General features: G+C 51.4%; 1 protein-coding gene across 1 annotated transcript in view; it reads right to left on the reverse strand.

Annotated features, from left to right (window-relative positions):
* Nucleotides 1–3,668: 3,668 nt before the first annotated feature.
* Nucleotides 3,669–12,408, reverse strand: part of Slc11a1 (solute carrier family 11 member 1) — a 17,151-nt gene continuing 8,411 nt past the window's right edge. The window contains exons 5-15 of the mRNA XM_004638245.2: nt 10,014–10,120; nt 9,558–9,628; nt 9,196–9,263; nt 8,857–9,012; nt 8,250–8,408; nt 6,569–6,658; nt 6,333–6,452; nt 5,820–5,969; nt 5,233–5,306; nt 4,235–4,388; nt 3,669–4,123 (exon numbers count right to left, since the gene is read on the reverse strand). Coding sequence (XP_004638302.1) covers nt 4,010–4,123; nt 4,235–4,388; nt 5,233–5,306; nt 5,820–5,969; nt 6,333–6,452; nt 6,569–6,658; nt 8,250–8,408; nt 8,857–9,012; nt 9,196–9,263; nt 9,558–9,628; nt 10,014–10,120 — 1,263 coding nt within the window. The 3' untranslated portion in view covers nt 3,669–4,009. The remainder of the gene's footprint in view (nt 4,124–4,234; nt 4,389–5,232; nt 5,307–5,819; nt 5,970–6,332; nt 6,453–6,568; nt 6,659–8,249; nt 8,409–8,856; nt 9,013–9,195; nt 9,264–9,557; nt 9,629–10,013; nt 10,121–12,408) is intronic.

The raw sequence follows: 12,408 nt of genomic DNA on the forward strand, positions 1-12,408 counted from the left end.
AAAAAAAAAAAAAAAAAAAAAAAAAAAAAAAAAGCAGCGCTTGCCTGGGAAGTGCAAGGTCCTGAGTACGATTCCTAGTACCCCCTCCAAAAAAAATACCCCACAAAAACTCTACAGATAGCTGTGCCAACCTACAAAGTAATATTTTTTACTTGTGACTGTCTCCAGCCACTATAGTTTCGGGCGGAGTGATGCCGGTTTACAGGGGATGAAAATTTAACTTACTGCCTCGCGGATCGCTCCGCACGTCCTTCATAAGACCCCATGCCACCCGTGCTCGCTCCCGGAATTATATACCCGTGTTCTACACCGTTCCCTCTTCAAACGCGCTTCTTCCCACCAACCTAGAGGAACCGGCACCTCTGCAGACCATTCCGGGATTATCCGAGGTTGCTGGCTCCTAATATTCCTTTGAACCAGTGTCAATTGTTTAGGGAGTCCAAGTAGGTGCTGGGCTGGGGATATAGCTCAGCGGCATAAGCACCTGCCTGACCAGCGGAGGTTCTGAGTTCCATCTCCGGTATTAGGGGGAGAGAGAAGCCACACACATGTTCCACGTAGGGCTATAAGGTCTTGTGCGTTTCGGGGGAGGGGGCTAACTCGTTTACGAAGTTCCTTCCTATTTTTGTGTTCACAATTTAAAAAATAATAGTAATGCCAAGCACTGACAGACGCGCCTCGGCGCTTCCTCCCAGCTCCGCGGCGGGGCGGGGCTGGCGCGTTGGCTCCGCTCTCGCCTGAGATGCGCGCGGGGCACCGGCGGGACCCGCCAGGGTAGCAGAGGGGAAGCCCCGGGCGGGCATGGCGTGGGAGGCTGACCTCCTCCTGCGTTTAGGGTCTCTGCAGGGCCACTGCCCCTAGACTTTATCAGCTTCCTTGCTCACGTATCGCCAGGGCATGATCTGGCAGCGCCCCTAATCTCCGTTACAGTTTGGAGCAACCCCCATTTTTTCGTATTTCAAGTGGTAGCTAAGGAAACCTAACTCCGGGAAGAGAAGCTACAAGCCTAGCTTCTGCACCCAGGGCCGGGCAGAACACAGCTACGCTCCCAGTATCAGCGTCCTTCTGGGTCTGAGCCGCTCGGACCCCAAAGGAAGTGTGGGGTCAAGGACTGAACACACCCCTGGCTTTGCTCCTGGCCTGCGGTGTTTTGGTCGCTTCCATCGCCCTCTGATGGGGGAGGGAACCCAGTGGGCAGCAGGGGCCAGAGAACTGGGCAGGGCAGCCTGCCCCCTCCCAACATCCCTGTGACCCCCTGCGACCTGGCTCAGGGCTCCTGGGTGGGGGCGTCTTCTGCTGTCGATGGCTGTAGGGGAAAAGGTCCACACCACCTGCTGTCCCTCTATATTTGTATCTGTTTTATCCCTTGTCTTGGGGGCTGCAAGGCCAGGGGCGGGAGGGTAGGGGCAGGGATCAACAATGGAAACCAAGCGTCCTATCTGTCCAGCGCCCACCTGTCCACCCACCCACCTGCCAAGTGATGCAGGAAAAGCGAGGTGAAGGGGCAGCACTGTGAGCGCCCACCTCAGCACCTCACCAGGCTTCTGGTCCCCCACCCCAGGGGCCTCATGTCCGGGGGAAAGGGAAGGGAAATTTGGAGCCACCTTGTTTGAGCTGAGCCTTGGGGCTGCAGGGACCAGAGGACTAGAGGTGAGGGCCTCAGGGCACAAGGTGACCGTGTCTTGTGCTGGTGGCCGGCCCAGGCTCAGCACTGCGCCTTAGAGGAGCCTCACTGTCCCCTCTGATTCCAGCTCCCAGTCCTGGGCCCAGCATGCCTGCCACTCTCGAGAGACTGTCCCTCTTTTTCTTCTTTTTTTTCTTTCAAAACCCTGTGCTCCAGCCACCTCCTCTGGCCCTACCCTTTACTCCTGGTCTGCGGGTGTTACTAGCCTAACTCTGTCAGGGTCAGGTGCTTTTGGCCTCATCTTGCTGGTCGGTGACTTGTCCTTGTCCTCTAGGGTATAAACTTGACAGCTGCTATCTTTTATTTGGGACACTGCCTGCCTCCCCGTTTCTGGTACTGGACCGAGCACAGAACTGGAACCCAGCTAATGTCAAGTGTATCGATGACGATGGGGACACGTATCCATAACTAGAGAAGGAGCTGGGCGATGCCCTTTTGCACTGCCGCCCCATTCTTCGGGCCGCGTGAGTCCCATTGTTTCCAGGGGCAAACTCAGAGCAAGGATGGGCGGCCCTCTCTCCCCGCACTCTCTGGCAGCTGCCAGAGTTGCCCCAAAACCTGTCCTATTCCGTCTCTCCTTGAGGGCCCCACTCTCATCATTGCCCTTTTAAGAAAGAGGAAATTCTTTCTTATAAACAAGCAGTTCAACCTGAGTCCCGAGTCCGGCTACGCGCCTGGCCGGGTCCTTGGGAAATCGGGGTACGAGCAACTATCCCACCTGCTCCAGGCTTAACTCCTGGGAAAGGCTTGGCATCCCCACGCCCCACCCGAGTGTTGCTTTCCGTGGCTCCTAAGCTAGGATCCGAAGTACCCGGGGAGCTGGGAGGTGGGACTTAGGGGAGCCTAGAAACAGTTTAGGGAGCGTCTGTAAAGTACATCCTGCTCATGGGACGAAGGAGTGCCCGGGCCCTCCGGGTAGAGGAGTAGGTTCCCTGGCTCCTACAGCTACTCCCCACCTTCTTGATGAAGAAGATTGTGCGGCCCCCAGCGCAGGATTCCGGCTCTAGCCAACCTGGTCTTTCCGTTAGGCAGCTAAGGGTGACGCCCAGGCCAGAGCTCTGGCGCTCAGGACGTCCCTGCCCCTAGGGGGAGCCGGGAGTTAGCGCAGACCCAGGGTTAACCTCGCCGCGTAGGAGTCCTGTCGACCCGGTCCTCTAGGGCAGAGGCAAGGAACTGGGCCTGGAAGGCACGGACTCTTGAGTTCTTTAAGACCTGGCCCCTAAGGGAGAATCGCGCCTCATTTTACTGCGGGGAAATGGGCTGCAGGTGCAGCTAAGGCTGTGGAGAGTCCGACCAGCCACTTTTGGGGATCTCTCAGGCTTTTAGATTTTGAGCCTTTTGGGGGTTCCCCCCCCCCAGCTCTTTGGAAGAAAAAATTAGTGTTAAGCATTTATAATGGTCTATTATTAATTTATGTGCCTTAATCAATTAATTTTTGAGACGGGGTCTCCCTATGCAGTTCAGACTGCCCTTGAGCTCACTTTGTAGCCCCCAGGCTGGTCTCAGACTCTCAAAGCTCCTCTTGCCTCAGCCTCCCAAGTGCTGGAATTACAGGCGTGCACCACCACTCCTGGGTATAAGGTTTTAACTTGCAGTCTTTTCCCATGTGTCTGTTGGGTCACTCTTGTAAGTGCTGAGTGTTTTTTTTGAAGCTAGGACCTTTCCATTAAGCTGTGTCTCCAGCCCATTTTCATTTTGAAAGTCTTTTTTTTTTTTTTTTTAATGTACAGGGTTTACAGGGTCTCACTACACAGATCAGACTCGTAATGATCTTTACTGTTTTTCAGCCTCCCAAACGCTGAGATTACAGGCGCCGGCACCACTACCCCCAGTCTCAATCACGGGTCTCAGCATGCCCCAGAGGCAGGCATGTCAAGGCCCCTGGCCCCTGCCAGGCGCTTTAATCTGCTGAGCTATTTGGCTGGCCTTTTTTTTTTTTTTTTTTTTTTGAGAGTCTTGCTGAATTGCCTAGATTGGGCTTAAATTTGTGATTCTTCTGCCTCAGCCTTTCAAAGTATTGATTATAAGCCTGCACGCCCCACATCCGTTGTCAATAAGTTTGTTTAATAAATACTTTGTAATGATTTTTTTAAAAAGCCGCTAGTGCTCAGCAGTTAAAGTGCTTTACATTCACATCACTGGTGCTTGTCCCTGTTTTACAGACGAGACGGACCCAGAAGTAAAGTATGTAATTAAATCAAAAAATAGCAAGCCCCTAAGGACTCGGGTGGACCAGCCTCCCAAAACATCTGGCTGCTACCCTGGGAGTCAAGCGAGCCAGTCTGTGCCCCCCAGCCACCTTCCAGGCCAGGCCTGCATGGGGGCTCATCCAGAGCGCTCCCCATCCTCCTGTTCTTCTTCAGGGAGTCCGTACAGGAAGTGCTGATGGGAACTGTGGGTCAGAGAAGTAGCTCCATGTGCCAGGCAACAGGTCCAGGCCTGGGGGAGGGGCGCTCATGAGTGCAGGAGGGGCTGGGGCTTCTGGGAAGCCCCACGGTGCTCTTTCCCCCTCCCGCACGGTAGTGTGCCCCCCCCCTTCCTGTACTGTACCAAGTAGGCCGTGAGGCCCAGGTAGGCTGTGGCCAGCACAGCCACGAGACCAAAGTAGGCAGGATGGGGGAGGCTGGGCAGATAGCTGACCACAAAGTAGAGGTTGATGGCGAAGACCAGGGCCATGATGCAGGATGTAACCACCTTGCTTAGCCTGGGTAACAGGAGGGAGATGACTGGGCAGAGGCACGCAAACCATGGGCTTTGCCTTCTCCCCTTCTCCTGTGGCCCAGTTGTTGTGGTGCTGGAGACAGGGTACACAAAGCCCTCTTCTCAGCTGTGGGGCCAGGGGCAGACAGACCCTTGTCCACTCCTTGCCCCAGGCCCTCCAAGTGGGCATGAATCCATAAGAGGTGAGGGAATGGTGAGAGCAGGTTCTGGAAACAGTCCCTACCCTAGACTCCTGCCCATCCCAATTGCCAGCTGTGAACCTGGGCAAGGTCTTTGGTTTAGTTTTTGACAACTGGGGATTAAACCTAGGACCTCTATACTGATTTACTTTCCCAGCTCTCTCCTCACTTTCATTACTTTTGTTTTCTAATACAGTTTTCTAATCTCACTAAATTGCTAAATTAGGGCTGGTGAGATGGCTCAGTGGTCTAAAGCACCTACTTAGAACAAGCTAAGCCAAGCAAAGCACAGGGACCTCGGTTCAATCCCCCAGCACCACATGCCAGCCCGCCCGCCCCCTGGTGGGCTGAGCTGGCCACACACAAAATAAATAAATAAATAAATAAATAAATAAATAAATAAATAAATATTTTTAAAAAATTGCTAAATTATCTGGGCTGGGCTAGAATTTTTCATCCTCCTGCTTCAGCCTCCCAAGATGCAGGAATTACAGGCACCCAATACCATGGCCAGTTCCTCTGCAAATTCTTTTACCTGAGCCTCAGTTGCGGCATCCAGATAATGAGGCTAACAGCAGTGCCTACCTCTGGGTGCCTGTGGGGACCAAATGTAGTCACAGCAGCCTGGCGCTCCATGGGAGTACTCACCGGCCATTGGCAAACTCCTGCATGACCGTCGGCATGCTGGTGAATGTCAGGATGGGCAGCACAGCAAAGGGAAGCTGCAAAGAGCTCTGGGCTAAGGCTGAGGGACTGGCACCTCCTCCAGGAGGGGTAGAAAAGCCAGGGCTCCACAGCCTCTGCCTACAGTCCCCCAGCCACTGGGAGCTGCCTACTCCTCTCCCTTGTAAAGCAGGAACAGGCTGTGGGGGCTGCCTGAGTGTGAATCCTAGCTCTGTCAGGGGTCACCTAACTTGGTGCATAGCTTTCCCATCAGTAAAATGAAGTGGGCTGGTGAGATGGCTCAGTGGTCTAAAGCACCTACTTAGAACAAGTTTGGCAAAGCACAGGGACCGCGGTTCCATCCCCCAGCACCACATGCCAGCCAGCCCCGCCCCCTGGTGGGCTGAGCTGGCCACACACACACACACACATCATAAATAAATGTTTAAAAAAAAAATTAAAAAATGAAGTCATGGTGATTCCTATCCCAGGGTGGCTGGGGGGCTGCCCATAGGTAAGGTGGCTTTAGGGTACAGGGTCTGCCATGATTCTGTTCAAAACCCCGGCCTCACCAGCAGGCTCTGCAGCACATTGAGTAGGTCATTTAGGCCCGACAGGTCCCTCAGGTCCCTGAAGACAGCCACCAGCATAGTGGGCAGAATGGCACAGGAGCGTGTGAGGAGGACCCGGGCAAAGCGAGTCCACCGCAGCTTCAGGAAGCCCTGGGTGGGAGTGGGAACCTTGATGGAGGAACCCTGGGGGGTCCAGAGAGGGACCCTCTCTTGGCCCACCTCCCTTCTGGAGGACACTGGTTTCCCATCTTTGAAATGGGGGCCACTTGGTGTAATCAGTGGGCAGGGCATGGGTGGGAGAAATGAGGGAACGACTGAATGACTTTGGGGAACAGGCTCCTGGTTGTCTGCACCTGCGGCTTCCCCAGCCTGCCCGCCCCACCTCTCGGAAGCTCAGTTTTCTTGTCTGTAAAGTGGGTGGCTTATAGTTCTGCGCTCTGGGCTGCTTTAGAATCACCAAAGCCCCGTGTCCGAGCCCAGGAATGGGCCTGGCCTCCTTGGACCACAGCACACCTCCATCACGAACTGCCCCGCGTAGGTGCCCGTCATAGTGGAGCTCTGCCCCGCAGCCAGGAGACCCACTGCCCAGATGTAGAGCGCAGCGGGGCCAAAGAGACAGCCCAGGATCACGCCCTGCAGGGAGGGTGTGGTCAGCAAATGGACCCGCCCGCCGAGGGGCGCCGCCCCCAGCGGGCGTGACAAGAGCCAGGCTGGGTCCCACCCTCTGCGTCTTTGGAGACCCTGCTTACTCCTCCGTAAATGTCCACCGACACCGTCTGGTTGTTCCTGGGGAAGATCTTGGCATAGTCGTGCAGGCTGCTGTTGGCACAGACGTTGAACTGCGGACCAGCAGCAGGGAAATAGAAGATGCTCGGTGAGTTTGGAAAAATCAACTCAAACCGGTGGCTCTCGGGGTGACAATCCCACCTCATACCTTCAGACCTCTCTCTTCTCTTGCTCTCACTTTCTTCTTTATTTCAGACAGGGTCTTCCCCTATGTGGTTCTAGCTGGCCTTGAACTCGCTATGTAGCCCAGACTGGCCTCAAACTCGCGCCATCCACCTGCCTCTACCTCCCAGGTTCTGGGATTATAAGTGTGCACCACCAAATTCCTGGCTGAGACTACCATCTTCTCCTTCTCTGCTTTTTGTACTGGGAATTGAACTTACGGCATCATGCTTGCCAGGCACATGCTGTGCCACTGAGCTTCATCCCCAGCCCTTTTCTTTTTTCTTTCTCTTTTTCCCCCTCTTCTCCCTTATCTTCTTGCCTTCCCTTCCCTCTCCCTTTCTTCCTTTTTTTCTTAACTAGGGTTTGAACCCAGGGCCTTTGCGCTGAACCAGATCTCCAGCCCTATTCATTTATTTAGTTGCCCAGGCTGGGCTTAAACCTGCTGATCATCCTGCTTCAGCTTTTCAGAGTGCTGGAATACCCCACTGCATCCGACTTGGTTTTTATTGTGAATTTTTAAGGTTTTAAAATTTTAGGGGGGGCAACCCATTCCGATCACTCTCCTGTCCCTCTCTTGGCCACCAGGAGCTTTCTTTTCCTCAATAAACATATTCTGCATATATATATATATATATATATATATATATATATATATATGGTTTTAAAATTAGGAACAATTAGAACTGTGTTTCCAGCCTCTCTTGGGTTTGTAAAAGCTGGAATTGCAATGGAGAGATAATTCAGATGCCAGGCAGTCCTGTCTTCCTTACAGCCTTCGTACTTCCCACAGCCCTGAAGCCACTTATCTTGAAGACAAGCTCTCTCAATCACTACTAGTCCTCTCTCCTTGTGCCGAGGAACAGGGTGAGACCCAGGGAGGTGTATGAACCTCCACCCCGGGTCACAGAGCAAGGCCAGCTGTCCCAGAGTTCTGGCCACACCTCCCCCACAAAACTTGGCATTCTGTAAGCACCCAGCAGTGCCTGGCAGCTGGGATGGCCCCACTTGGAACCACAGCTAGACACAGATCCAAATCCTAGAGATCCAGGAAGAGCTGCAGGCTCCTGCTCAACCAACTACAAAAAAGTGACCTCTAATGAGAACCCTTTCGGGGGCCACCCCACCCCACTCCCCAATCTGTGCTTTGCCAACACTTTCATTTCTTTGTGGTCCTGTGTATACTGGTTTGTCTCCTGTTTCTCTTTCTAGCTCTAGACACACACACACACACACACACACACACACACACACCTTCTCTGCGCCAAGATCTAAGAGTTTCCTTGTCTATCTCAAATGCTCAGTAATTACTTGCTCAGCAAACACTGCTTCTCTTCGGACAATGAGATTATCAGGAGAGAGGACCTGGAGCCCGCAGCTCAGCCAGAGACTCAGGAGGAGGCAAGCAAGTCACCTGCAGGTTCCAGCAAAGCTCCAGGGCATTGTGTAAGGAGCAGGGCTGGCCTGGGACAAGGGTCTCACCGCATCCTCATTGCTTTGCTGGTAGAAGGCCTGCCCAAAGACAGCCATGACGAAGAGGTTGATGACAAAGGAGACAGACAGGGCAATGGTAGCTTCAATCAGGAAGTACATGTTGGCTTCCCGGATGTCCGCCCGGTGGGCTCGGTCTATCTCCCGAGACTATGAATGCCAAAGGGGAATGAAAGGGCCTAAATCCCTCAGGGTCAGGTCAGGTCCCCCTTACACTTCTACCCACGTTCCCTTATTTACCTCTACTCCAACTCCTTATTTATTGGTACTGGGGATTGAGCTGGAGACCTTCACACCGAGCTAGATCCCCATTCCTTTTTTATTTTTCATTGAGATAGTGTCTCACTAAGTCACTAGTCACCTAGGTTGCGCTGGAACCTCCTATCCTCCTGCCTCGGCCTCCCAGGGTACTGGGATTACAGGTGGCACTACAGCGCCTGCCTGGCTAGTATCTCATTATCGTAGGTTCAATAAATAGACAATGATCCAGCTGCCACCGAAAATCTTGAGGGAAGGAGCCAGTGGGCGGGAGGTCCAGGCTCCAAGGCCGGGCCACCTGCTCTAGGAAGGCGTCTTCTCTTCCCTCCGGCCCGCTCACCTTGACCAAGGCTGAGTGCAGGTAGATATTGTGGGGCATGATGATGGCGCCGACGATGCCCACAGCCTGCAGCAGCTCAGGCTGGCCACAGCCCTGGCACGAGGGCAGGAACAGATCCTGAAGAAGTGCCCGCTGCGCAGGTCGCGCCACCACATACTGTGGGGAGAGCCTGGTCAGCCACCATACTGACACCGGTTCTGGATTCTGGATCCTCCCCAAATTCCAGCAGCCAGGGACATTGGGTAAGGGCCGTTTCCCCCACCCTTGGGGCTAAGCTGGAGCAGTGAGGGAAGGAGGGTGTGTGCGTTGGGGGAGGACAGTGCAGGTCTGACTTCCCACCTCATAGCCGAAGGTCAGGGCCATAATGGTAATGAGGAATCCAAAAAAAGCTTCCAGTTTCCGCAAGCCTAAGGGCATGGCAAAGGGGTAGATCAAATTCAAACTCCTGTAAACACCAATAGTTATAATGACTATATTGAGTACTGCCTTACAGGCTCTGCGTCAAGGGCTGACTTACACTATTACCTCACTGGCCTGTGACACCTGCGCTGTTCGTCTCCCCAGTTAATAGATGAAGAACCAGAAGTACAAGAGAGGCGCAAGCTCCGCACAGCTAGCCCCAACCCCTCCATAGCAGAGGCCACGCCCTCCCAGGGGGAGCAGGTTCTCAGGCTCCGCCCACGGCAGGCCCTGCTGCTCACCATAGTTATCCAGGAAGAGGAAGAAGAAGGTGTCCACGATGGTGATTAGGACGCCACCCCAGAGTGGGATTCTGAAACCACAGTGGCCTAGGTCAGCCCAGCTGCTCCAGGGTCTAGGACTCCCACCCTCAAGGTTGGAGACTGGGGCATCTGGCCTCCTTCAAGCAGGAGCCAAGGCCTGGACAGTGGGCCAGAGGGAGCAGAATATACAATCTTGGGGAACAGGGAACCGCAGGCATGTCAAAGCTAGGTGAGCAACTAGGCAGAGCCAGGCAGGCAGCAGCCCTCTAGGCAGCGGGCCTGCATCAGTGTGACTGTAGGGGGAGATGGTTCACATCCCCACAAATAAAGCCATGACCCTGACAGGGGGACAGCAGAGGGAGGGACACAGCCTGGGGTAGAAGTGGCAGCTCTCTCCAGCTCTGGACTGAAAGCCAGGCGTGCTCTGCGTAGTACCGTCCCGCGGAGAGCAAGTTGAGTGCAATCGCTGTGCCGATGACCTCCTGCATGTCTGAGCCCACAATGGCCAGCTCAATGGTCAGCCAGAGGAGGATGCGGGGCACCTATGGGAGGACATGTTCCTTCAGTCAGTTGTCAGGATACAAAGTCATCATCGTTAAAATATCAGTAACTTATCTGTGCCCCAATAATGAACAATCTGAGAAGGAAATCAGGTAGTATCATTCATGTTAGCTTCAAAAACAAAAATACGTGAGGACTAATGTAACCAAGGAGATCAAAGACCTGTACAAGGAAAATTAGAGAACATTGAGGAAAGAAACTGAAGCTATTAGAAGACAGAAAGACCTCCCATGGCCATGGATATTGTCCAGATGGCCACATTAAACAATAAACTAAGTAACAAGTCAACCTACAGAATGAGATGATTTTTTTTTTTTTTTGTCAGCTATTTCTCAGACAGACTAACATCTAGAATACATAAAGACTTCAACTGGAGCTGGTTGTGGTAGCACACACCTATAATCCCAGCATTTGGAGGCTGAGGCAGGAGGATCACTGTAACTTCAAGGCCCGACTGGGCTCCGTAGTGAGTTCAAGAAGAGCCTGAACTAGATAGTGAGACCCTGTCTCAAAGACAAAAGAACAAAACCAAAACCTCAGAAGCATCAGCTCTCTCCAAATGAAAGACCTAATTTTAAAAATAGGCAATTGAAGTGAATAGACATATCTCAGAAGAAGAAACACAAATGGCAATAAATACATGGGAAAAAAAATATCTGGCCTTTAGAGAAATGCAAATCAAAACACCATTGAGATTCTACCTTATTACAGAAAAAAAATGGCTATCATCAAGAAATCAAATAAGTTGTATGTGATAGTACATGCATGTAATCTCAGCACTTAGGAGCCCTAAGCAGGGAGATTACCACAAGTTTGAGGCCAGCATGGTCTTCATAGTGAGTTCAAGGCAATCTTGGACTACACAGCAAGACCCTATTTCCCCCCCCCCCAACCGGGGATTGAATTCAGACCCTTGCACTTGCCAGGGAAGCGCTTATTCCACTGAGCCATCTCGCCAGCCCCTAAGACCCTATCTTAAAAAGCCAAAAATTAGTCCATGCTTGGTAGAGCACACCTGTAATTCCATGGGAGGCAAAGGCAGGAGGATCATTGTGAGTTTGAGACCAGCCTAGGATACAAAGTGAGCTCAAGGTCAGCCTGAACTGCATAACAAGACCTTATCTTAAAAAAATAATAATAATAATGAAAAGACAAAATAACAACTGTTACTGAGGGAAAAGGAAGTTTAATAATCCATCATGAACATCTATATGGAGATGCCTCAAAAAACTAAAACTAGAAATTCCATTTGACCCAGCTATTCCTCTTTTGGGTATTTTTGCAAAAGAGCTAAAGACATATTACAGTGATTCATGCAGTGCATAGCAACACAGCTCATAATAACTAAATCTTAGAAGTAACCTACATATCTATCAGCAGATGAATGGACAAAGAAAATGTGGTGCTGAAATACAATGGAATAGTACTCTGTTACAAAGAAAGATAAACTTGAGTTTTGTAAGAACACAGGTGTACCTTGAGACTATAATGTAAAATGATATAAATCAGAGACATAATTTTTTTTTGTACCAGGAATATAACTCAGGACCTTCCACTCACCAGGCAAACACTTATGCCATTGAGTATCTCCCCAGCCTAGACACATAATCTTACATATTGTATGGTTTCTCTTATATGAGAAAATCACAATATAAACAAATAGCAAAATAAGACAGGAAACAGGTGGGGCTGGTGAGATGGCTCAGTGGTCTAAGGCACCTACTTAGAACAAGCTAAGCTAAGCAAAACACAGGGACCTTGGTTCAATCCCCCAGCACCACATGCCAGCCAGCCCTGCCCCCTGCCCCCTGGTGGGCTGAGCTGGCCACACACACACTAAATAAATAAATAAATAAAATAAAAAAAAAGACAGGAAACAGGGAGGCAGATTGTTTGCAAAAGCTAAGATGACCAAGAGGGGTGAGGGAGGAGCAAGGAAGGGGGTGAAAAGAGAAGATGTGTTGTGTGCAGGAACCAGCTCTCCACAGTGAACGTAAGCCTCGTGTACTGCAAACGTGTACTAATAAAATTAAATAAAATGGTCATCTTACTGAAAGTGATCTATAAATCAAGGGCCATACAAGGGCCATCCTTACCAAGTTTCCAGTGACATTGCTCACAGAACTAGAAAAAAATGTGGAATTCAAATGGAAACCCAAAAGACCTAGGATAACCAAAGCAATCCTAAGCAAAAGGAGCAAGGCTGGTGGAATCACAATACTAGATTTCTAATTATACTATAAACAATAGTAGCAAAAACAACATAGTA

This window comes from Octodon degus, unplaced genomic scaffold, assembly GCF_000260255.1.
Source record: "Octodon degus isolate 3935 unplaced genomic scaffold, OctDeg1.0 scaffold00096, whole genome shotgun sequence".
NCBI lineage: Eukaryota > Metazoa > Chordata > Mammalia > Rodentia > Octodontidae > Octodon > Octodon degus.